Source organism: Notolepis coatsorum (genome assembly GCF_963971535.1).
Source record: "Notolepis coatsorum genome assembly, chromosome: 2".
Lineage (NCBI taxonomy): Eukaryota > Metazoa > Chordata > Actinopteri > Aulopiformes > Paralepididae > Notolepis > Notolepis coatsorum.
Window position 1 is genome coordinate 163579380 of NC_140166.1, and position 27585 is coordinate 163606964.

The 27585-nt window shown below is 43.2% G+C and overlaps 1 protein-coding gene across 1 annotated transcript in view; it reads right to left on the reverse strand.

The window, feature by feature from the left end:
• ghrhrb (growth hormone releasing hormone receptor b) overlaps nucleotides 1-27585 on the reverse strand; it is a gene marked incomplete at its 3' end in the record, with an annotated part of 186751 nt that overhangs the window by 101412 nt on the left and 57754 nt on the right. Inside the window, exon 3 of the mRNA XM_084308376.1 lies at nucleotides 17083-17190. Coding sequence (XP_084164502.1) covers nucleotides 17083-17190 — 108 coding nt within the window. The remainder of the gene's footprint in view (nucleotides 1-17082; nucleotides 17191-27585) is intronic.

Below are 27585 nucleotides of genomic sequence, written 5' to 3' on the forward strand. Positions count from 1 at the left end.
CTTCAGTTAATACAAGTCTGGATAAGCTAAAGACCCAGATGGACTCCTGTATTGACAGAATGAATGACCACGACCAGGCCAGTGTTGAAGCTGATGTGAGAATCTCTGAGCTGGAGCGTCTCCAGAATGCGATAATGGAAGAAAATAAATGTCTGCGACAGAAGACAGAACAGCTCGAGAATCACAGCCGAAAGTTTAATATAAGAATTTTCGGGCTCTCTGCTGGTATTGAAGCTGGCAACCACACTGCCTATACCACCAAGCTCCTGTATGAGATGTTTGGAGATGACATTATTGGACCCGCTCCAGTCGTGTGTGTGGCGCATCGCACAGGCCCCGTGAAGAATGCTCCTCGGTGCATGATTGCGAGGCTATACAGTCTTGAGGTCAAAAGAAAGATTGTTTGGCAGGCAGCAGAATCTAAATCCATAAGCTACAATGGGGCAAAGATCAGCATTTTTCCCGATGTTAATCCCAAAATCCTAAAGCAAAGATCTGAATTTAAAGAGGTGAGATCTGAGCTGCGAAGGCTTGATATCAGATGTGGATTTATCAACCCATCGTCCGCAACACTCATCCTAACTTTCCAAGATGTGACACACAAGTTTCCTACGGCGGAGCTTGCTCAGGGCTTTTTTGACAACCACATAAAGCCCAAGGACGTTGAAGCGGAGGACAACGAGGATAATGCTTCTCAGAGCAAGGAGAATGAAGAGGGGACGTCTCAGGAGGGAGACGTCTAGAGCAGCAAATGGTGAATTATCTATTAATCAGCGCAAGGACATTACAAGAAAGCAGGTATCAAAATGATCTATTGTTGTCTATTATAACCTGCTGAGTAACCTCACGCTGATATTGGCTATTAAGTAATATGAAAACCCGACATGGTCTAATGGACTCTTTATTTAATTTATTTTTCTCAAATGTTGTCCATTAGCCTCTCTGTTGCTTATAAGGTGGAGTTCCTTATTTCTCTTTCTCTTTTTTCCCCCCACTTGCTATTGCTTGCAGTTCTCCTTTTTATATATATACATATAAACAGGCTTTTTGTAAAAAAAAATGTTGTGTTAAAAAAAAGAAAAAAAAGAGGGCCTATAGTAATTAGCTTATTGGTGCTTTATGGTTCACTATTAATAGGCCTTATTGCAAATCCCCTCTCTTTTCTAGGCATCTACAGTTTATAGCCTACATCTTTGGTTTTAATTTCCTTCATAATTATTATTATTGGCTATTCACCTTTTTTTTTTTTTTTATGATTACTATTAGGCCTACAAAATTTCGTTAGTGCTCTAACTATAGGTAATTAATATTTCTTTTGTTTTGGTGTTTTGGGGAGGGTTTTGGTATATTTACTATTTATAATTTTGTATCTGAAATTCTCATTATTTCAACAATAGGCTTTTTTTTTCAATGCTTTTTATAATAATTAGGTTGGTAGTACATTTGCATATATGCTCCATATAAAGGTTTTCTATAGTCGTTCCACACCTTCTCTCTTTAAATTTTTTTATTTATTACTTAGTTCTACCCTTGAGCACTCCTTTGAAATGAAAGATTATTATTTTATGAATTTCGTTTAGTGTTAAATATTGGTTACTTAATAATATTTATGTTGTTCTACTTTCTCCCCCTTTCTTTTGTTTACTTCCTTTGCATAGGCATATATATATGTGTATATATATGTGTATATATATATGTGTATGTGTACATATATATATATATATATATTTCTTTTTAAATTTAATCGTTTTTTCATTTGAGTTTTCCAGCAAAAAAGAAAGGTGAGTCTAGCGTGTACATTACTACCTTCTTTGTTATTATTATTAGTATTATTATTATTAATTACTTGTTTTCTTCTTGTTTTTTTCGTTTCATTATTTGTTTTTCCATTACTAAAATTCTCCTCAAACTAAATTTACTATAGTTTAGTATATAACCACTTGCATTAACATAATACTTAACAGATGATATAGACAATATCACACATTCATAGTCACCATATTTTGATGGTTAAATAAAATTCTACTATAGGCGATATTATCAGTACTATTTATTATTGCTGTATCTTATTTGTTTTTACTTTCACTCAAGAACACCAATTATTTAATGGTGATACCAACAATGTAAAAGTAATTTTCATACTTTTGGCCAATACTCCTTTTATTTTTACCTGCTGCTCTTCATAGTTATTTTTTTTTCTTCAGTTATTCTTTTCTTTCTTTTATTTTATCTTAACCTATCCATCTGCATAGTCCATCATAGGATTAATCTGGGTGGTGTAGTTCTGCGGGGCCTCTCTGTGCATAGGGACATAGTTAAGCTATCTAAGTCTACTTATTAATTGGATAAACACAATGTTTTTTTTTTTACATTATTTTTATCAATTTGACAAATGTCATAAAGATATGTTCCAACTGAATAGTTGCTCAGACACCTGTTAATCAATACTGTTTACTCCAATTGCACAGAGAACTGACCAGCACACAGCCACCCACCCAGGACATGAGGAGATGAGCTTCCTTTTGCAGCTATGTCACAACCCTGTGTTAGATATACAGGGTGGGAAGGATCTACGTGGGAGGGGCACCAATCACCTTTGTTTTCTCTTGTTTTTTTTGTTTTGTTTTTGAAGTTTTTGTACTGGTTTTTAATATTCTTTTCTTTTTAAGATGGGGTGGGTTATATGGGCCTTTTTTCCCTTATGTGCATACTTTGGGCATCTCGTCAACAAAGACCAAATTTGGGTTATCTATTAGTACAGATTCATATACTTTTGAATTATTTTATTTCATATTATAAATGTCGTCTTTAGCTATTTTTTCATGGAACGTTAAAGGTCTTAACAATTCCATTAAAAGGGCTAGCTGTCTTGATACTATATCAAGAAATCGAGTTGAAATATGTTTCAAGAAACGCACTTGCTTGAAAGAGATATGCGCTATTGACCAATCACAATCAAGCATTTTATCGAATGTTAAAACGCCATGTAATAACAAAGAGTTAATCACCTATCAAAGACACTCTGACACATTGTGACAACCAACCCCATCATGGGGATGGTTGTCACAGACTATGGGGTTGGTTGTCACACCATGTGTTTTAATGGGAAACATCTTAAAAAGAAGACAAGAAGGCAGAACTAAATTTGAAAGTTTAATTGTATTGACAAGTTGACAAATACATAACTTAATGCATCTTAACATGAACATAAACAGGAAACACATCTTTAGGCCATCCTATATAACAAAATAAGAACACAATAAATCGGCCTAACAATAATAGCCTACACAACATGTGACAACCAACCCCAAATAAAATGTGACGACCAACCCCAACTGGAATGTCTTGATAGCATCAAGGCTAACAGCCATCTAACAACTAGTTAGCTAGCTAACAACAATCTAAATTATAGCTATCCCTTCACACTTTTTAAGGGTAATAATTGTTTCATTATAAACCAATTGTGTAAAGGCCTAGAAGAAAAATACTGAGGAGCGGAATATTTACAAATGGACATGAAAAACAACTAGAAACACTGGCCTGGCCTGCATCTAAGTTCAGTGGCCTGACTGCATTAAAAAAAAAATATAATAATCTGGCGACCCCCCCCCCCCCCCCCCGCGGCGGCTTTGGGAACCCCTGATCTACAGTACCATTCTGACTCCTACTGTACCATTCTGACTCCTACAGTATCTACAGTACCATTCTGACTCCTACAGTATCTACAGTAGGGGAGAACAGGGGACGTTGTCACACTTTTTACTCTAGTGTGAATTGCTCATCATCAAAACATCTTTCAATAGTCATTCCTACATTAAATTGAAGCTTAAGATGTTGGCTTGAAATGTGTATCCCTCTCATTTTCCAACGTATTGTAAGTAAGGGATAATGTATAGCTACGAGGTCATTGTTGCAAAATAATTGACCGACACTGCGTTCTGGAACGCAGAGGCGCAGCCGAGGTGTTCTAAACGCAGTGAAGGTCAATTATTTTGCAACAATGACAGAGTATAGCTATACATTATCCCGCTTATTACAGGGCTAACTTACTAACAATATACGTAATTCATTTTACACCATCGACAAGATGAGATCAAATGCAGACGCGGTTGTTCTGTTGCTCGTCTGGCGTTGGAGGAAATATCACAATGGGCTTGATTACACCTGCTGCACTGCAGCTGTGCATATGGTAAAGCTGAGTCTATTTAGGTTTGAATCTCGCAGTATATACAGTAGTATACATTATCCCGCTTATTACAGGGCTAACTTACCAACAATATAATACATTTTACACCATCGACAAGACGAGATCAAATGCATGGTGTACTGTCGAGACCTGCCTCGGACAGGCGCTGCACAGCCGTGCTCCGCAGGCTGTGCATGGTATAATGCTGCGAGAGTCCGGCTGCGAGGCTATCTTTCCCCTAACTTCAGTCATTATTGCGCGTTGCCCATAGCAGCGGTGAATTATCGAGAAATAATTTACCGCTGCTAGGGGCAACCGAGCGCTATTGACCAATCACAATCAAGCATTTTATCGAATGTTAAAACGCCATGTAATAACAAAGAGTTAATCACCTATCAAAGACACTCTGACACATTGTGACAACCAACCCCATCATGGGGATGGTTGTCACAGACTATGGGGTTGGTTGTCACACCATGTGTTTTAATGGGAAACATCTTAAAAAGAAGACAAGAAGGCAGAACTAAATTTGAAAGTTTAATTGTATTGACAAGTTGACAAATACATAACTTAATGCATCTTAACATGAACATAAACAGGAAACACATTGTGGTAAATATTGACGTTGAATTTCATAAATAATATGTGTGAATAATTAGAGAGTCATAATGTAGGAGAGACAGACATTCCACACCAACCCCCTCTCATGAGAAGGCTGCTTACCCAAATGGTATGTAGGAGAACAGTTACAGGTCACAAAGCCCCCTCAAGCTAAATGTAATCAAGAGACAACAAAGACTATGTAAATAAGTTGCACCCCACAGATGAAATGGGGACTCAATCTAAATCCTGGTAAATTTAACACTGTTATATTATCTGGTAAATAAAGGTTGGTGTAGGTAACTTACAAAGAATACTACCATTTAGGATGTCACATGAAAGGAAGGGTGATTACACTCTGGTTATAGAAGTCATCACAGCTACTCTGTCAACAAGCAGAGTGGGTTTTCAGTGCTAAATATGGATGGATACAGGGGTGATAGAGAGCCATTCTCCACCCCCCACTATAGAATTCTGGTTAGTACTGTATGGTAATATGGCCCAAAGGAGGAGGCTATTCACACCACCCCACCAGATGACATCACACCAGCCCACACCCGTGGGACAAGACCCACACAGAAGATCAAGGAGGGGGTGCAGCCGCGCCCCCCCCCAGAGGAAACCAGGGAGAAGGGGAGATCGCCCCCAGAAGACGCCGGATTGGAGGACCATATTAGTAGAATGTACTATTATTGGCTAGAAATTACAAGATAAAAGGGGACACAAAATGTTAGTCTGGAGCCCAGATCAACCAACCCCGATCTGCGGCTCCACCCCTCCCCACCGAGAGACTGATGCTGTGCTGTTTGCATTTTATGTGAGTAAATACATGGGAAACACCATTTGTTGTTTAAGTTTAGTGTAATCCTTAATATCTGAAACCAGATTTACTCATGTATAATGTGTGCAGTATGGTCAATGTATGTTCAAATTATGTTACCAAGTGACTGTTTCTGTACATATTGGGGGGTTTGAGAATGCAAACCTGATTGTGATTTCTGTACACAGACAGCCCTGTTAATGTTTCCTGATAATCTTTTGTCTTATTCACCTTGGCCTCTGGTTCAAATAAATGTTGAATTGGACTACAGTTCATGGTTTGTCTGGCTACACGTTTAATTCTTCATCTGCTTTAAGTCAGATGAAGAGACCAAAACAATTCTATCAATATGAACCCTTTCTCCTCCTTCCAGATAAGCAATCTCATTGTACTGTACTACAATAACCTTAGATTATTGTAGGGTTCTGTGGGAATTTACTACAACATCTTTAGGCCATCCTATATAACAAAATAAGAACACAATAAATCGGCCTAACAATAATAGCCTACACAACATGTGACAACCAACCCCAAATAAAATGTGACGACCAACCCCAACTGGAATGTCTTGATAGCATCAAGGCTAACAGCCATCTAACAACTAGTTAGCTAGCTAACAACAATCTAAATTATAGCTATCCCTTCACACTTTTTAAGGGTAATAATTGTTTCATTATAAACCAATTGTGTAAAGGCCTAGAAGAAAAATACTGAGGAGCGGAATATTTACAAATGGACATGAAAAACACAAAAAGTCCTCTCACCTCAAATGCAGCTGTTTCACTCCAAAGATGACAATGTAGGTGAACTCTGACCCCAATTCTGGACATTTAAATACCAAAGTATGGGAGACAGGACCCTCTGGTAGTGAAATATAATGAATGTGACAACCTACCCGTGTGGCAACGTCCCCCGTTCTCCCCTACCATTCTGACTCCTACAGTATCTACAGTACCATTCTGACTCTTACAGTATCTACAGTACCATTCTGACTCTTACAGTATCTACAGTACCATTCTGACTCATACTTTTTTGTGATCAAATCTTTTTTATTTTCCTTTTTTTACACAAAACAATACAACACAAAACAGTAACAATACTAATAAACAAGACATCACAGGACAATAACAGTCCCCCCCTAATTTCTTATTTTTTGTATTATATACGTGGACACTTGACACTTGCTCGCCCCCCCCCCCCCCCCCCCCCACCCATCCCAGGACCTTAACAAGTTACATACCTAATATAGTATTCAGTAATCAGCTATATACGCTCTTTTAGCTTCACCACAGCAGCCATCCAGATAGCAATATTAGTCTCATTGACCCCTATAACACGTGCCGTAGATATCTCCAAGTAGATCACATCTAGATAAGTGAGAATCCATACATGTACCTTCGGGCAGAGTTTGTCTGGGTGTATCCAACGTGAGGCGATACATTTTTTTGGCGGCTGTGAGGCCAGCTAGGATCAGTCTTTTCACATGTGTAGAGGTCGGTAATTGAGAAACGTCATTCAGTAGCAATACAGAAGGAGAAACAGGTACTATGGTCAGAGAGAAAATATCTGAGAGCTGAGAGGTAACATTTTCCCAAAAGAGCTCAACAGGAGGGCATTCCCAGTACATATTAAGGCTGAGCCCGAACGTTCGAACGTTCGAACGTTCGTTCGTTAAGCTGACATTCGGACTTTAATTAATGGGTTCGAACGTTCGGTGAAAAAAAATAAAGCAGGCGCAACTACGGTGAGGCGATGTGAAGCGGCGCGTCCCCCGAGTGCCAAGTCGCTCGGCTCAACCAGTATGGTCTCTGCCGGGCTGTTGCTGGATACTCAACCAGAGCTCTCGTCTCAACCAATGCAATAGAACAATTTTGATTGAATGACAGGCGATTCTGCCAATTACGTCACACCGCTTGCACCCGCCTCTGCTGTTACCACCAATCGGCAAGCGTTTATAATTTTTTTTACTTCCGGCAATGCCGCCATTGATCTGCTTGAGAGAAGCTTAACGTAGCGTTAGCTGAGCTCCCCGCCGAGGAAGTAAAAGTCGTAACAAGGTTTCCATAGATGAACCTGCGGAAGGCTCATTAATGAATACCAGCCTTTTTCGGCCACGGAGTGCGAGCTTCATGGCGGGAGGTGGTTGCGTTGGAAACAACTCTGGCCGAGGCGGCAGGCGTGTTGGGAGCCCGGCGGGACCCCCGCGCCGGTGTCTCTCTGTCTCTCTGCCGTCCCCCGTTCCGAGGTGGACTGTGGAAGGAGCCGAGGCGCGCGCCTCTCTCCTTCCCGTCGACCAAGAGTGAATACCTGTTATTGAACGTGTAACACTAACTATATAACGTTAATGCCACAAAACGAAAAAAAATTATATAAAAAAAAAAATGTAATAAAAAAATTTCTTTATTAAAAAAATTACAAAAAACGAACGTTCGAACGTTCGTTCGATAAACCCTGGCGAACGTTCGAACCCTAAAAACAGGGTTCGGGCTCAGCCTTAGTACATATGCATAAATATTCCGTTGGCACCGTTTGGACATAAGGTACATCGAGAGTCAGGTCTGAGACCCATTAGATTCAATCGTCTAGGGGTCAGATAAGTCCTGTGAATACAATTTAGATGAATCTGTTGGTGATCTGGGTTGCGTGAGGATAGCCGGACATTTTCCCAGACTGTATCCCAATCAAAATCTACATCCAACTCCGGGACATCCTTTCTCCAAATCGTATCCAGGGGGAGGTCTTTATACGAGGAAATAAGTAAATGGCGATAAAAGTCAGAAACGAAGCCTCTCGATGTCTCTTTGTCATAACATAATTTGTTAAATTGGTGATGTTCTAGTGGAACGTCCCATGGAACCCCATAAGCCTTCAGAGCTGCCCTTATTTGTAAATAAAAGAAAAAGGAAGTTCCGGGGAGATCATATCCATTGGATAGATCCTGGAAAGAGCGGAGACCAGAGTTATCGAAGATATCCCCCAACGTGTGAATGCCTTTCTTTTCCCATCTAGGGTACCTAATTGGCTGTTGTCCAATAAGGAGTAGATTGTTATTAAATATAGGGGAACGAGTATGCCATCGATGGTGGTTAGTACATGATTTCTGGGTGTCCCGCCAAGTCTGGATCACATGTGTGATAAGAGGGCCAAATCGTAAATTGCATTGCTTAATTGTTATGTTGGTATACACTATATCCTGAAGTCTATATGGGGATACTATCTTCTCCTCCAATGGTCGCCAGGATACGGCTGCTTGAGAGTCAAACCAAGTGATCAATGGTCTCAAAGAAAAAGCTTGAAAATTATATTTGAAGTTTGGAAATGCTAACCCCCCATCAAGTTTACTCCTCTGGGCAGTGGATCTCTTTAAGCGCGGGCGTTTGTTGTTCCAGACGAATGTATATGAGTGCAATTCTGCCATTCTGACTCCTACTGTACCATTCTGACTCCTACACTATCTACAGTACCATTCTGACTCATACAGTATCTACAGCACCATTCGGACTACTACAGTATCTACAGTACCATTCTGACTCCTACAGTATCTACAGTACCATTCTGACTCCTACAATATCTACAGTACCATTCTGACTCCTACAGTATCTACAGTACCATTCTGACTCCTACAGTATCTACAGTACCATTCTGACTCCTACAGTATCTACAGTACCATTCGGACTACTACAGTATCTACAGTACCATTCTGACTCCTACAGTATCTACAGTACCATTCTAACTCCTACAGTATCTATAGTACCATTCTGACTCCTACAGTATCTACAGTACCATTCTGACTCCTACAGTATCTACAGTACCATTCTGACTCCTACAGTATCTACAGTACCATTCTGACTCCTACAGTATCTACAGTACCATTCTGACTCTTACAGTATTTACAGTACCATTCTGACTCTTACAGTATTTACTAGGGATGCTCGATATTGGCTTTTTTATATAGATACCGATATACCGATATTGTCCAACTCTTAATTTCCGATACCAATATCAACCGATATCACATTTTAATGGCGATATCGGCCGATAATATCGGTAGGCCGATAATATCGGACATCATTTCTATAGAAAAAAATTGAAAAAATTGAAAACCGATACCGATATTTTCCGATATCACATTTTAATGCCGATATCGGCCAATAATATCGGTAGGCCGATAATATCGGACATCCCTACTTTTAAGGCTTTGTCCCCAGAACCTTTATTTACCCAGGCAAGCAAGTAAGAACAAATTCTGATTTTATTTATTGTCAAAAGTATGCATAATGTTATGTTAATTCCACAACAAGAGATATGTAATGTTAATTACCTGAAATTATTCAGTTTTTTGGGGGGGAAACCCTGCATATATCGGTATCGGTTGACATCTGTATCGTAAATACCTGCCCTTCCCAGCCCTTCCCAGAGACAGTCGCATTTCTCTCCTCTCCCCAGGCTCCTCAAGGCCGTTCCTACCGCCGCCTCTACTGCTCCATGGAGCCCGACGCTGCTATGCTCTGCTTCGTGCCGGTTGCCGGACTATACTCAAATCAACTCTAAATGGATCTAATCAGTGGATTGCATATTTTCTTCAAAAAGCAGAATAAGGCTAACCCTCTCTGCCTATTGGGACATCATAATTGGGCTACCAACTTGAAGACGTGGTAATTTTTGGATTATCGAAGCTTTTGGACTGCAATAAGAAGATTTTGGATCTGTTTACCGCGCACAGGACCTACCAAAATGAACTGATTAAGACACTTGGACACTTGGACTAATAATGCATTCAGTCATTTGGACGGAGTTGTTAAAACTCACTCCACTCAAATCAATAGAGTTATATTTCACTCTATTCAAATCAAATTTAAAGTGACGTGGCTGGGATAAATGTCAGTCAGCCAAAACAAATTCATGGACCAAGGTCGAAACAGGGAGCTGCTGGAGTCGAAGGCCCTCTGGGAGATAAGAGTGGCAAGCGGCTTCCCCCACCCCCACTCCCTACCCAATCCCCCCTCCTGCGTGTACGCCCGGCGCCACTCCCACGTGATGGTGACGGCAGCCGACTAGTACGCGCGCTGGAGGGGGGGAGCCTAAATGACTGTCTCATCACCAAAGCCCGATCCCCCCCGTCCCTGCCCCCTCCCGCTGGACAATCTTTCCACCCTCCCTCCCGCCACCTGGCGCAACGACACCCGACTATCGCATATGGTGTCTCAGGCATTCTGTAGTCGACATGTGTCAACAAATGTACATGTCTGTTTGAATTTATGTTGTGCCGTTGTTACTGTAAAAATGTAATGATTGTGATATGTTGTTGTTAATGAGACGATGAGCTGTATGTGTGTGTCACTGGAATTTCCCCAAGGGGATCAATAAAGGAATATCTTATCTTATCTTAAATTAAGAGTTGGACAATATCGGTATATCGGTATCGGTAAAAAAGCCAATATCGAGCATCCCTACTTAAAAGCTAAACAAAAAAATATAAAATATGTAGAAATGCAATAAGATGTGATAAGTAATGCTATATGATATTTAAAAGTATAAATTATTGGACACTATTCTGTGACTTCACTATGAATTTAATAAAAATTGTTGAAATAAAGCTAGTCATTCTTTCACATACATTTATATGCACACAAATATAATATGATACTGACACTACACAGTAGCGAGCGTGGGGGGTTTGAGTCGTGGGTGGCTTGCCGCTTGACTGACATCCAACCAGCGGAGTTCTCTTCCTGTATTAGCCTCGGCATAATATAGCATAATATATACTAACTGTGGCCCTGCAGTCATAGCGAGGGTGGGAGCGAACGGCTGGCTACGCTAGCTGGTACCACGCTGCTCTGTGAAGGGCTAAGTCTCCCGGGAGAGCGGGCAGCGCTCGAAACCAGCGCTATAAAGAGCCACGTCAATTCCATCCTGGCGCTGTTGCCTCTCGAAGTGAAACCCTTTGATTTCCATTCATTCATTATATTTCTCTGGCCGTGGCCTTCCGTTCGGACAGACAGGACTTAGCCTCGGAGCTACGTATCTCAGTCTGGAGTCTGCGGGGGAGGGAGGGAGTCCGTTGTAGGCTGTAGAACACACTACTGTAGAAACTGGAGTTATGAGGTCATAAACAACAACCTCTCCCCTCCTCACCGCCACACACACACACACTAAGTATAAACTATTTTACTGAGAACCACTTCAAGTGGTTTTTTTGCACTTTCTCTCCATCCCCCCATTAAAGTCTATGAGTTTATCATCCTGACACCGCCCACGTAGATGTTGCCTCCGTCCCCCCCTGTTGCCTTACTTCCAGCTCCTGTACATCTGTACAAATGCCACAACTCTTCAATGTTGTTAGTATGATGGCGTTAGTACATGCACACGCACACGTGTCGTACACACACACGCTCGCGTATGTACACACACAAACGTTTCTATCAGTGCAGCATGTCTAGACCTGCCTGCCGGTATCTTTTTATGTTTTATGTTATCTATTTTATGATGCATGAGAGGCTTTGAGCATGTTCGCTTTCCTCAGCCTATAGCCAGCTTGTTGGGGTGGGATCATGTTTACAGTCGGGGAGGACATGGCTTTCTATGGCCTGTTCTGTGTCTGCCACCCAGGGGGAGGAGCACATGTGACCCTCTGTGTACAATAACTTTACACTTTTGGAAACACTCTGTGAATCACCGGTGCCAAAGAACTTGCTATACATGACTTAGCTACACTGTTTTGCTATGAACTGAGAGATGGATTGCCATCTGGCATTCTGTTCTCTTCTGTTCTCTTCGTGCTGCGGTTGTTTGCATGTGCTTTGACGACCAGTAAAGCATTTTCAATAAATAATCTCCAAATCATACATTGTTGATAAATAAGACAGAAATAGCATTTACACAGTGGAATCCTCCTCCTCACAGCGATCACATCATACACACACACGCACACACAAACAAACACACACACACACACACACACACACACACACACACACACACACACACACACACACACACACACACACACACACACACACACACACACACACACACACACACACACACACACACACACACACACACACACACACACACACACACACACACACACACACACACATACACACACACAAGCCTGGGTTCACAAACAATAACTTGGACTAACTTTTGAGGAAATGAATACCATCTACGCCATCAAGAGACAAATGCTGAAGCTGCTCCATAGACTGTACACTGTACTGTAACACCCACGGTGATTATACTGGGATCTCGTCTGAGTCAGAGCTATAAGCCGCATAATAAAACTCATTTGGATCAGATAGCTCAAAGGAAAAATATCTGAGCCCACAGAGTCTGTGACTAATTCAATGCCAAGTGATTCGTCTCTTGATGACAACACAAATTCAAGTGTTGACGCTCTGATTTCCAGCTTAGGGAGCATACTCCTATGCAGAGAGTTGGACAACGTTTCACTGTCAAACATCTCTGCCCCAAACAGGAAGTTAACTAACCGGTGCTACCTATACTCAAATTAACATATTGAATAAATAATATTACATTATTGTTCCACACATATTTTTCAAAATGTTCTCTTTTATAAATAGGAAACGATAATGAGTTCATGCAACATGCCAGCATCACTATGACAACATGTCAGCACCACCATGACAACATGCCAGCCTCACTATGCCAACATGTCAGCACCACCATGACAACGTGCTAGCATCACTATGACAACATGCCATCTAACACCGGGAGAAATCTTGCGTCGATCCGGATCCGCGCACGGGCGTGCGTGTGGGAGCTTGCACAAAATCAACCAAAATGTTCAGCCTGTTTGGTTCAACCTATCTCTGTGAATCAGCGTTTTCGGACATGAACTTCATCAAGAACAAACACAGAACACGCCTCACTGATGCACATCTGCAAGACTCACTCAGAGTTGCAGTGTTACACACCAGATTACAATACACTGGTGAACAGCATACAATGCCAGTCTTCCCACTAACAAATAAACCAGATTTAGTCAGTGGCAGCATGGCAGTGCCATGGCAAAGTTGAATACAATATATAAAATGTTTGTTCAATTCAAAAGTGCATGTGTTCATGAAATGTAACAGATATAATTTTGTAAAAAATGCAGCAGTTTTGGTCATTAGTTCAAAATGTGATAAGGTTTGTAAAATAATATGAAAGTAGATTTTTCTTAAACATTACATAATTATAAACATTACATTGCACAAGTTTCAAGTTCAGCATACAAAATGCTTCTTACTGTTACGCTCCAGAGACTGTGCAAGACAAGATAAGTATGAAATAAAATAACATCGTATAGCATGTAAATTAGAAGTAAAAAAATGAGGTCACAGTGTTCAGTATAGACATATGTACAATGTTCGATTCAGAATAGACGTAACTGAGTTACCATATAATATACAATACTATGCAGTGTACTAATATACAATACTATATAGTGCAAGGCAGAAATGGGATGAGGTGCAATTTAGGTACAATTTACAGTAGGTGTACGAGTTGTAGTGCAAATCCTTTATCAATCAATATAAAGTGTGTTTGTGTGATCTAAAGTGTGGAGAGTGGGTGCTGCAGTGTGTTGTTTGTTTAAGTGAGTGTGTGCGTGTGGGTGTGTGTGCTGTGTGCATTTGATGGTTGTTGCATAGTGTTTATTGTTCATTTAGCAGCCTGATGGCCTGGGGATAGAAGCTTCTTCTGAGTCTTTCTGTGCTCGCCTTAAGACTCCGGTATCGCTTGCCTGACCGCAGCAGTTCAAAGAGGCAGTTGTTCGGGTGGCTCGAGTCCTTAATAATTCTCTTAGCCTTCCCCCTGCACCGCTTGTTGTAAATGTTGTGGAGGGTGGGAAGCCCCCCTCCAATTGTGCGTTCGGCTGAACGTGTCACTCTTTGTAGTCTGCTACGGTCTTGTGCAGTGCTATTCCCAAACCAGGAGGTGATGTTGCCAGTCAGGATGCTCTCTATTGTACATGAGTAGAAGTTCCTAAGGATCTTCTGACTGACTTGAAACTTCCTTAGGCGCCTGAGGAAGTAGAGGCGTTGTCGTGCCTTCTTCACAACACTGTCAATGTGTGTGGTCCATGTCAAATCCTCCGATATGTGGGCTCCGAGGTACTTGAAACTGTTCACTCTCTCAACCGGTGCCCCGTCGATGCTGATGGGGCTGTAGTCCTTGACCCCCGACCTCCTGAAGTCCACAATCATCTCTTTTGTTTTGCTGACGTTCAGGGAGAGGCAGTTCTCCTGACACCACTGTGACAGATTCTCTACCTCTTCCAGGTAGCCGGACATGCAAGGTGTGAGGACCCCATGGGTTCCTACACACCGTAGCCCTGCAGTGATATTACTACCACCTAAATCACGCGCACCTCTTCATTTCAGACCACTGCCGATCTCACGGGAGTGGGAGGTACCAACATGATACCTGGCCTGGCGAAGGCGAGGCCGGGGAAGCCCGCACTGTGTGCCTCAAAAGGTTTCAAGCCCCCCTGCTCACAACACTTATAGTTGACAGACGTAACACCAGGCTCAACCAACACAGCTTATGGTGTGGGAGCCGCTTGACAGCACAACATTCTCACGGACAGACCCAGGCACAGCCATCAACTGGGTGTCAGCCCCTGTCCCCATGAGAAGCGAAAAGTGGGGCCGCCCGCGCTTCAACGAAGGCACGCGGCCCGCAGCCAAAGGAAACAATCAGAGCCCCCTTTTTCCGCTGGTGTTGGGGGAGGGAGTGATCGGAGAGCGGGCTGCTCGCGGCAGGACGGCGACGGCTTGTTGTTCAAGCCGAGGCCATCCAACATGGCCGATCCCTCGGCCGCCAAGGCTGTCGGCCTTGTGGACACCTGTCGAATCAACGCCCAGGATACCTCTGGCGGGGGAAACATGGCCGCCTGTTGAGGGCCTCGTCATCGCCGCTGACGAGGCCGTGCTCTCTCTTCTTCTGGCTGCGCGGTGTGAGGCGGTGTGGGGCCTAGGACAATACCGCCCGCGCTCCAGCAGAAGACCAAAAATCCCCTGCGGAGAGGGGAACCCTGAGCGGTTATAGCTTGCGGCTAGGTCAAAGCTAATAACGTCAACAACCTTGCGCGATGTGTCGACGTCGGCTGGCCCTCAAGGCCCCGCCACCAGACACCATTCTTTTTATAGAAAAAACAGCAATTCGAACACAGTTCTAATCGCTGCCAATTCCATACTGTGGCGGTACAGGCTTTAGCAGCCCACCAGCCACTCGTCAGGCCGACCCACCCATGGCGTCGGCCGGGCGGGGCACTGTTTCAATATGTCAAAAGCAAAGGACTGATGTTAACACGGAGCACCATTGGTGGTTGCAAACAGCAACCTCCACTGTGGTGTGCACCATGAAGGGGTTAAATGAATAAAAGAACTAACACCACAAAATACTGTAGAATGAGCAAGCCCATAATATACACACGTTAAGGGGAGGCGGACCAGAGAGAACCAGTCCCGCATTCATTCAAAATATTCACAACAGCCCAAGCCCCCCCCCGCACTACTCTCACAATAGACACCGATTGACCGTCAGCATGAATGGTTGAGAGAAGAGAAAGCTGTAGCATAGACAGACCTTCTCATAGCAGGGAGACAGAACAAAACAGTAGCCCACTACACTACTATAGCATAGCGTTCAACGCTACTATGGACAGAAAACAGTCAGCTGAGCCACAACACGGGCCGCCGTTAAGTCCCATCCTGCAGTAGTATAGCTCTACTGCTACCCGCCGAGCCTCAAGCATCGGCTCCCAGGTGGGAACACCGTTCAACAAACCCCGCCGGGACACAGGAGTAACGCTACCTGGCTAGGCTACCTAGCCACAGCCTACCCTGTTGTCAACCCATTTACCCGTAAAAAGGTAAATAGGACTCAGCAAAACCCCCACATCAGCTACCGACTGACCTTCATTGATGATTAGAGAGCCTATTAGGATGCTAGATCCTAATGTGAACACTGTGATTTACCATACCCTGCTATGCTCACCCATGCCTGTATTTTTACTGTTGTGAAGCACTTTGAACTGCAACCTCTGTATGAAAAGTGCTATACAAATAAAGTTATTATTATTATTATTATATAGGTAGCGGGGGGTGTGGCCAGACGGATGTTGGTATGTGAAGGTACATTTTGTGAGTTTTTATTCAGTGTACAGCACTGGAGTGAGAATATGTGCAGTAGACGCTGAGCGTCACTATACTCATAGAACACGGTTATATTCATAACCTACTGTTAAAGGCGTCATAGGTTGAGTCCAGGAGGTGGACTTTCTTTCAAATTAAAATACTGAAAAAAAAACGTTTTACATGAAGAGGTTGCATTATCCAACCTACTGATGTAGGTGAGTGAATGAGAATGAATGTTCCATCATCAACAAGTAGACTGGGATTTCGGTTTTTAAACATGGATAATGGATTGATTTATTGATTGGTTGAGATGAGGACATTACCTTGCTGGTGAGCGAAGAGCTGGGAGACGTTGGCACAAGAGACGCTGAGCACCTGACCCACCTCGGCACGGTGCCAGCAGCGGATGTCATCCCACTCCGTGAGGCACCCTGGAGACAGGAAGAGGGAACATTAACACACTGTGTCACTTCCTAAACACAGGAAGAGCGGACCGGCAGATTATAGCTATTACTGTCTGTGATTGGTTGATTGATGAGTTTGTTTAAAACCTAGATGTCCACACATTGGATTGGCTAAACGGTACTGTATGTGTGAGTTTAACCTCCTAACGCTCGACTAACGCGCACATCACAGCACTTTGCTCTCGTCTGTTGGCTCCAAGCTGCGTTTCTCCCAATCATGATTCAATACATTGTTGGAAAGTTGAATTTGCCACCTTTCGATCGTCACCACAGTCCACACTCAACCTATTGCGTGCTTCGGGTCTTGAGTTACAAGACGAAATATCCAGTGAGCATCATTTGACAAGCCATTCAGACAAGTGACCACGTCTTGTTGTGCTGATGGCGAAAATGATTGACCACCGTTGTAGCCAAGAAGTGTCTGCTCCAAAAGCTATCCCAGACGATCGCTGGTTGCAACGAGAAGGGGGCAGAAGAAGACCAACAAGTTCTTTGTTTTGACTCGCACGTCTGAATGAATGGAAGCGGACCGCCATTTTGGATAATCACACTGAATTATTGAGGTACACACCTTACAAAAACCTTTGTAAAACACAAATTTTCCATAGGATTTGTATCAACTTTGGACCTGTATGATTATAAGACATCAGACGAGCGCAAAGTGGCGCGAGTGCGTGATGGCCCGCTGTCGGGCTGTCCGATGCTTAAGAGGTTAAAAACCCTTGGACTCACTACCCGCCTTCATCTTGTCTGCTCCTGGGTCCTATCCCACCACACCATATCGTGACAGAATGGACCGACCAAGAGAGTACACAGCGGAAAAGACTGTATATGGCCTCATATCCAATATTTTTTTGGACCTTTTTTATGACCCTGCCTCCAGTTTGGGTAAATTGGTATTTACTGTGATGAAGCGGAGACGTGAACTAGCACCACAGATAGCAGGGATTGCTACGTTCATGACGATCTCTCAGGCTATGATTCTCCATTCAACACCCAAGCTTGTGTCTCAACCTGTGGGGGAACAAAAACTCAGAGCGTGTTTTTTTTTTTATAAGATATACAAGCATTATTAACAGTGCACATCCAATAAAATCACCATATAGTTATATGTCTTATACAGGATATACCCGCAATACCTGCTATCTAATACCCTACACACATATGCTCTAGCTCGTACCCCCCCCTCCCGGACCCCCCATTGGATAATCCATCCATTATCCCTCGCTACCAGACATTATCATTATATGCTATCTTTTATTTTCTCCACCACTTCTAACCACAATGTCATTTTGGATTCATTGAGACCCAAAATTCTTGCTGTAGATATTTCTTGATAAATCACATCGAGATATGTAATAATCCAGACCTTTCGGCAATTTTTTTCCGGTTGGAACCATCGTGATGCTTTTTAGCCACTGTGATACCCGATAAAACCAATCTCTTTAGCTGTGGGTGTACTGCACACTCAAAAACATCATTCAGCAGTAATACAGAGGGGTGTACAGGTATATCCAGAGTTAAGAGATTTGATAATTGCTGCGTCACCTCTTTCCAGAATATCTTAACTGGTGGGCAGTCCCAGTACATGTGCATAAATGTCCCCTCGTCCCCATTTGTACATAAGGAGCATTTGGAGTCTTGTTTAAGACCAATTTTTTTCAGTCTTATAGGAGTCAAGTATGTCCTGTGAATATAGTTAAGATTTATTTGTTGATGGTCCGGGTTCCTTGATGTGAGTCGAACATTTGCCCAGGCTTCTTGCCAATCAAAATCACTTTCCAGGTCTGGTATATCCCTCCTCCAGACGGAGTCTAGGTGGAGGGTTTCATACGAGGACGTTAGTAATTGATGATAAAAATCTGAAACAAAACCTCTCGATGTCTCTCTTTCATAGAAGAATTTGTGGTATCTGTGGTGTTCAATTGGTATCTTTAATGGAACACCGTGAGACTTCAAACATAACAATAACTGTATGTAAAAAACATGTGTGGACTTGGTGAGATACATTTTTTTGCGTATTTCTTCATAACTACAAAAACCCTGTTTGTTAAAAACATCCCCTAATGAGTGTATGCCTTGCTTTTCCCATATAGGGAATCTTATAGGTTGTTTTTCAATCAAGAGTGCATTGTTATTGAATAAGGGAGTATGATTATGCCATTTATGTGGGTTAGGATATTTTTTTTGTGTTTCACGCCATATCCGGATCGCATGAGTAATTATGGGGCCAAATTTCCATTCGCATTGCTTCATTGATAGTTTAGTGTATGCTATGTCCTTCAGTCTATGTGGGGCTACTATATTTTCTTCTAATTTTCTCCAGGATACTAATGCTTGGGGATCAAACCATGTTGTCAATGGGCTTAAAGTGTACGCCTTAAAATAGTGGAAAAAATCTGGAAATGCCATACCACCGTCTGCTTTATTTCTCTGTGCGGTGGATCTTTTTATACATGGTGGTTTGTTATTCCAAATAAATTTGTATGAGGAGTGTAATTTTTTCGGTAGCATTGAGCTGAAGAAGTTGATTCTGGGTAGTACGTCCATGTTACGGACTGTGTCCTTATGTATATATATATGGGAGTAATGTATGTAATCTGTTGTGTATATAGGCATGTTTTGTTTGTTGTTGTCTTGTCTCCCTCTTGTGTCTACATATCCCACTCTCAGGTTCCCAGTTGCAGCAGCAGCTGGTCAATCACCCACTCACCCCGGTGCAGCGGCAGCTGAGACTCATCCCACAATCAACATCCACTCCCTTCATAATACCCTTTGTGTTTCAGTGTTAGTTAGCTCCCTGGTTCGTTTGGTCTGTGTTGGTGGTAACTATGGCTCTAGTGTGTTGGTGCTTTTGTAGGTAGAGCCCTCTGGTTCATTGATGTGGTAAAGTAGAGCTCTTGGTGTCTTTGTACACACTCTTTGTTACACACTCTCTTTTGTGGCTTTTGGTAATAGAGCTGAGGCTCTTAGGGTACATTTGTGTCAGAGCTGGTAAAAGCTTAATTGGAGCTAATTTTGTGTGAGAGCTAATCAAAGCTCTGTGTGAGCTCATTGTGTGTGAGAGCTAGTCAAAGCTCTGTGTGAGCTCATTGTGTGTGAGAGCTGGTCAAAGCTCTAGTTATTTGGGCCATTGGTCTATATAGTATTGTATCTTTTGTGTTGTTGTACATTTCTGTACTAATCCTTTGTATATTTGTTTGTCACCCAGCCTATGGTGATTGTTTCCTGTTATTAATCTTTTGTTTCGCACACAGGGACATTGAGGGCAGAAAGATACCCTGGGGTCTACATCTGCATCACGTAGGAGAACTACTGTTAAAGACACCAGCTTAGAGTGAGCACCACCTCCTGTACTTTGGGGCGTCCGCGCCTGTAAAGGGGGGGGGGCTTTTGTTTCATTTTGATATTATTTGGTGCTCACTGGTAGGTCCTCTTTGCTCTCTGTGTTGCTGATATCATTTGTGTAAAATAAATATTGTTATTTTACAATCTGTCTATGGTGTTTTGTGTCACTGCATCCTCACCTATCCTGTCTGTGGCCTAGTGTTGCGTCTCCCCACGGGGGCACGTAACATAAATGGGGGCTCGGTAGTTGGGCGACAGACATTTGGTGTTGGTGTGCGGTGGGCACGTTGCTTGGTTAGGGTTTTGGGTGGTAGTTTGTTAGGTGTGTTTTTGGTGTGTGTGTGCACTGGTCTGGGTAGGGATGTCGTCTTTTGGGGTGGAGGAGTTCCTGGGTGATCCCTCGGTTGATCGTTTGGATCAGTGTAGGAGGGAAGACTTGTTTGCCATCGCCTCGCATTTTCGGGTCGCCCTTTCTAAAAGTTTGGCAAAGGCTGACCTGAGAGAAGAGGTGGTGCGCATATTGGTGTGGAACAAGGTGCTCGGTGTCGGTGAGGGAGCGTCTTTTGTTTCTTCCCCTCTAGTCACAGACGAGGAGGGCGAGGAACCTCCGGTGGTAGACCCGGTTAAAGACGGGGTAGAGGATAAGCCTCCCCTTTCGGGTGTCACGTCTCCAGTGCACGGACGTGCAGCATCTTTCCCTAGTGGGAGTGCTGAGGAGGCCAGTCTAAAATTGAGTTTAGCACGGTTGCAGTTTGAGGAGAGGAAGGAAGAGAGGGAATATAGTCACAGGTTAGCTATTAGGAAAATGGAGCTGGACACTGAGAACCACCGGATGGACGCTGAAATTAAGATGAAGCAGCTGGAGCTTGAAGCTGCTAAAATTGGGAGTCCTGCTCAACCCTCTTCCACGGCTGTGGGGGCTTACGATGTGAGTAGGCTGATTTCTTTAGTACCTAAATTTCGTGAGGCGGAGGTAGACGCATATTTTAATGCTTTTGAGCGGGTAGCTACATCTTTGAAGTGGCCTAAAGAGGTCTGGGCTCTCTTACTGCAATGTAAGCTAACGGGAAAAGCCCAGGAAATTCTGTCTGCCCTCCCTCTGACTGACAGTTTGTCGTATGACTTAATCAAGACGGCTGTGCTTAGAGCCTATGAGTTAGTGCCAGAGGCATATAGGCAAAAATTCCGAGCTCACAGAAAGTTACCTGGCAGTACTTTTGTGGAGTTCGCTCGTGAGAAGGAGTCTCTATTTTTTCGGTGGTGTAAGGCGAGTGACGTGTCTGATTTTAATTCACTGTCTGAGTTACTGTTGCTGGAGGAGTTTAAAGGTAGTCTGTCTGACCGTTTGGCTACATATTTGAATGAGCAAAAAGTGGGTACGTTGGCTCAGGCTGCAGTGCTCTCTGACGAGTTTGTGCTGACCCATAGGCAAACGTTTGGTACTCTCCGACATGAGAGTAGGACCTTTTATCCCTCTGCTCACACTCCAGCTAGGTCACATGTTAGTCCGCCGCAGATCCGCCGCAGTGGCTATGTTGGACAGACTAGTCCGCCCCGCTCAGTGTCTCCCCGCTACAAGGAGGAGCGGGAGTGTTTTTACTGTCATCAAGTGGGCCACGTAATAAGTGACTGTGTTGTTCTGAGACGCAAGGAGCAGTCTCAGACAGATGGACGACCTAAAGCGGTTGGTTTGGTCCAGACAGTGAGTGACGTCCCAGGTCCCAGTTACAATCCGTTTATGTCGGACGGGTTGGTCTCGCTCAGTGGCAGTGAGTTGGACCAGCGTCCAGTACGCATACTGCGGGATACTGGGGCGGCACAGTCATTCATCATAGCAGACATGTTACCATTTTGTGATGAGTCATCGACTGGCTCTAGTGTGTTGGTGCAGGGGATCGGCATGGGCTTTGTGTCGGTGCCCCTCCATCAGATACATTTAACCTGCGGGTTGGCAAAGGGGGTGTTCAAGGTGGGCGTGCGCCCATCATTACCAGTGGGAGGTGTCACCTTTTTGTTAGGTAATGACATCGCTGGTGGCAGAGTTATGCCATGTGTTTTGGATCACCCTAATGTTTTGTGCCCTGATGTGTTTGCTCCGTTTCTCCCAGATGTGCCAGTGTGTGCGATCACCCGTGCTCCACAGCCTGTAGTTGTGACGAGTGACAGGGTGACGATTCGACGGGGAACACTAGCCTCTGAGGCAACACGGTTACCCAGGACTTGTGGTAAGCTGGTGGTTGCCCAGAGTGAAGACGCTGGGTTGGGCACATGTTCGTTTACTGCTCCTGCTCCAGGGTTAGCTGGAAGCAGAGAGGTGGTCAGTTCGGTGGTGAATAAAATTCTGTCAATAGGCGGTCCTTTGAGGCTGTTGAAGCAGCTGATGGGGGAGACTCTTCACAACAAACCGCAGGTGAGGGGTTTGTTGTCTTGTGTGTGCAGGCTTGTAAAGTGGCTGCAGGAGGCTAGTGCTGTCTCTGAGGGGGGTCTCTCTGCTGCTCAGCGTATTGTAACGCTGCATTTTGTGCTGTGCTGTGTGGACTTTCTCACATTGTATTATGTATTTTACTTTGTGAGGAGGAAAAGGGCAGCAGTCTGCCATTGTGCATTTTAACCATGAACCGTCCCTCTGTTTTCTTTTTGTGAGGTGCCTTCTCAGACCGCGGTCTTAATACTTTTGATGTTGGTGTTGGGACTGCTGTACCCCTGGACGTTTTGTGTCAACAGCACCCCTGATCATGTCAAATGCTACCAAGAGAGGTATGAAGAGGCGGAAGGTGATGGTCTGGTCGGTTGGTGGCAGTGGTGGATGTTTTGTTTTGTGTTATGATGTGTTCTTTGGGAAAACTGATGGGGTACTTGGGTGTTGTGTTGTCGCCAGCCATGGGCTGACTCTTTATGGGGGGGAGTGTTACGGACTGTGTCCTTATGTATATATATATATGGGAGTAATGTATGTAATCTGTTGTGTATATAGGCATGTTTTGTTTGTTGTTGTCTTGTCTCCCTCTTGTGTCTACATATCCCACTCTCAGGTTCCCAGTTGCAGCAGCAGCTGGTCAATCACCCACTCACCCCGGTGCAGCGGCAGCTGAGACTCGTCCCACAATCAACATCCACTCCCTTCATAATACCCTTTGTGTTTCAGTGTTAGTTAGCTCCCTGGTTCGTTTGGTCTGTGTTGGTGGTAACTATGGCTCTAGTGTGTTGGTGCTTTTGTAGGTAGAGCCCTCTGGTTCATTGATGTGGTAAAGTAGAGCTCTTGGTGTCTTTGTACACACTCTTTGTTACACACTCTCTTTTGTGGCTTTTGGTAATAGAGCTGAGGCTCTTAGGGTACATTTGTGTCAGAGCTGGTAAAAGCTTAATTGGAGCTAATTTTGTGTGAGAGCTAATCAAAGCTCTGTGTGAGCTCATTGTGTATGAGAGCTAGTCAAAGCTCTGTGTGAGCTCATTGTGTGTGAGAGCTGGTCAAAGCTCTAGTTATTTGGGCCATTGGTCTATATAGTATTGTATCTTTTGTGTTGTTGTACATTTCTGTACTAATCCTTTGTATATTTGTTTGTCACCCAGCCTATGGTGATTGTTTCCTGTTATTAATCTTTTGTTTCGCACACAGGGACATTGAGGGCAGAAAGATACCCTGGGGTCTACATCTGCATCACGTAGGATAACTACTGTTAAAGACACCAGCTTAGAGTGAGCACCACCTCCTGTACTTTGGGGCGTCCGCGCCTGTAAAGGGGGGGGGGGGGCTTTTGTTTCATTTTGATATTATTTGGTGCTCACTGGTAGGTCCTCTTTGCTCTCTGTGTTGCTGATATCATTTGTGTAAAATAAATATTGTTATTTTACAATCTGTCTATGGTGTTTTGTGTCACTGCATCCTCACCTATCCTGTCTGTGGCCTAGTGTTGCGTCTCCCCACGGGGGCACGTAACAGTCCATCTTAACTATTGATATCCGTGCCTGTACTGAGTTTTTAAGTTTTGCCCACCTATCAAGGTCGTCTTTGATTTTGTTTTGGATTTTTGTGTAATTGTGCTTCACCGTTTGTCTTATGGTGGGGAATATTTCCACTCCCAAACATCTAAAGTGTTTTACCATAGGTATCTCTTCTGGGAGGGTTATATCTTTTTTTTGCAGGGGCGTTAAGTGGAAGGAAAGCCGACTTCGGCCAATTTATCTTAAATCCCGATAAATCTCCAAAGTTCGCAACTTGAGCAGATGAGGCAATGTGGTGTTGGGGTTTTGCATGAACAGTATTACGTCGTCCGCATATAAACTAATTTTATGTTGTGTGCCCTTGATTACAATTGGTTCTATGGATTGGGATTGTCTTATTGTGCTAAAGGCTCTAACGATAGATCGAATAGTCTGGGACTAAGAAGGCAACCCTGTCTAGCTGAGCGTGATACCGGAAAGATTCCAGAGGTGATTATACCTGTTGTAATCATGGCCGATGGGTCTTTGTATACTACTTTAATCATATCAATGAAACCTTTACCTAACCCCATCCTCTCTAATACTGCCCATAGATACGACCATTCCAGCCTGTCAAAAGCTTTCATTGCATCCAGGGACAGCATCGCCTTAGGTATGTTGTCGTCCTTGTCAGCATCTAGTACGTGCAGTAATCGTCTTATGTTATCAGTGATCAAGCGGCCTCTTATGAAGCCAGTTTGGTCCGGATGAACTAAAGACGTCATATGCTTTTGTAATCTGATGGCTAATATCTTAGAGTACAGTTTGATATCGGTTCCGAGGAGGCTTAAGGGTCTGTAACTACCGCACTCAGTGGGGTCGTTGTCTTTTTTAAGGAGGACTGTTATGAGTGCAATATTGTCGTTCTTATGGAAGTTCCCCTCCTTGACTGAGTATAAAATCATATTTAGTAATAGGGGTCCAATTATGTCCCAACAAGAGAGGTACATTTCTGGTGGGATACCGTCTCTTCCAGGAGCCTTACCACTTTGCATTTCGGATATGGCCTTCTTGAGTTCCTCTAGTGTGATCGGTGTTTCTAACTGTTTAGCGTCATCCTCTGAAAGTTTAGGGAGATTAATTTGATTAAGATATGTGTCCATTTTGTTTTGATCGAAGGTCGTTTCTGATTTATATAAGTTGGAGTAGAATTCTTTGAATGTCGCGTTTATTTTTACAGGGTCTGTAACAAGTACTTGTTGTGCTCTAATGGTAGTTATATCTGCAACTTTTGCATTAATTCTTAATCGCATGGCTAATAGGTGACTTGGTTTAGAACCTTGAGAGTACTGCTGTTGTCTTGTGCTACGTATTTGTATTTCCGATTGTTGTCTGTATATGGCATTGATCTCTTTTTTTAGTACATTAACTTGATTTTCCAGTCGAATTGAGTTGTTGTATTGTAAAGCGTTTCCAGTTCAGCCAGTTTTGAGAGAGCGTGTTTTTATAGTCACATATTTGTAATGTGTAGGTGGGTTTTCCAGCAAACTCACCACTCTTGCTGCCGTTGAGTTCGTAAGGGCTGCTACCACATAGTGGTACTTGGTGGCATCCGCGGTAATATCCCTGAGAGCGAATTGGGCTTCGGCTTGCGCAAACCAAGCGTTGGCACTCTGCGCAGCTTGAGTGAAACTGCGTTCAAAGTTCTGCGATCTGCGTTCTGTTGTTCAGTTGACATGTTTGATATAATCTCCAAAATACGTCCAAGATCACGTCAGGCAAATGTAGGAATGCAGTAATGATAGCGTAGACGGAGTCGTGTTCCGATGCAAAAACACTAGTTTATTACGCACGCTACTGTCGCACAAACAACACTTCTATTAAACTTTCATTTGTCTGTCTCTCTTTAACTACGTCATCCCCGCTAAGGGTCATGGGAGATGTAGTAAACACCACAAAAGGCTAGAATGCCGTGAATTATGTCCCAGTAGCTACTACACGCAAATCATTAATCATACATCAAAATAGCCTAATTTTATTATTATACACGATGATGACGATACAGAAAATTACAGAAAAATGAAAAATGCATGGCAAAAATAGCATTTATTGTCAGCGTTTATGATTCCTTGATTGTCACTAACAGCTTTCTTTAGTAAGACACCATACGTTGATCGGACAGATTGCAATGAAATAAATGGACAATCGAGCTAGAAATAACGTTAGATTCCTCTTACCTCTGGCCGATGCGTCTGGAGAAAAAAGATTCCAATTATTTGACGTCGATCTGCTAGATCCATTTTCCGTTTGGATGACACAATAAACGCCGAAAGCATATTGATTATTCTGTCTCGAAAGCGATCCAATGCACCCAAGGTGTGTATCTTGATCCACGTAACAACATATCTCTGGCGGAGCTTTTTCCCAGATGCACCGAGTGCCACTTCCGGTTTAGAGTGGAGTGTAACTCGCCCGAAATCCACCAGGCGGCGGTATTGAGGCGTTGCAATATTAGACAGGGTCCAGCTGGCTCCCGGAGGATTCCTGGATGAATTATGAATGCCAATAGCGAATAAAAGAAATAACGATCATAACCACGAGTTTACTTGTTTGGCACTCAACGCATGACTCTCACTATTGGCAATTAATGTGTTAAGGTGGGCCTGCATATTTTTTTTCTTCACACAAATTCAAATCAAACATCTCAAGTTGACCCCAGCAATGACAGAAAATGATAACAAATAGGAAACAATGGAGCTCCCCTACATCAAGAAACGTTCCCATCCCTACTAGATAAACAGTAGGCTACACATGCATGGTAGACAGACAGGTAGATACAGTATTCAATGCATATGGAGCGTGATTATTGCATGTCCACAGGCCAGTTAGATAATGGTTATACCTCTAGCCTGAGGGCTAAAGATCCTGAGCAATTCAATCCATTCATCTCTTTGGCTGCAGACAGAGTAATATTTGCTCAATTCTGGTATCATTGTAAGTAATGGAGTAGGGAGAGAGGCGTCTGTGAGATTAGCGTAACGTCTAGACATTCTCTTCCTAATATGAATGAACTTGTCTCATCTCTTCCTCTCT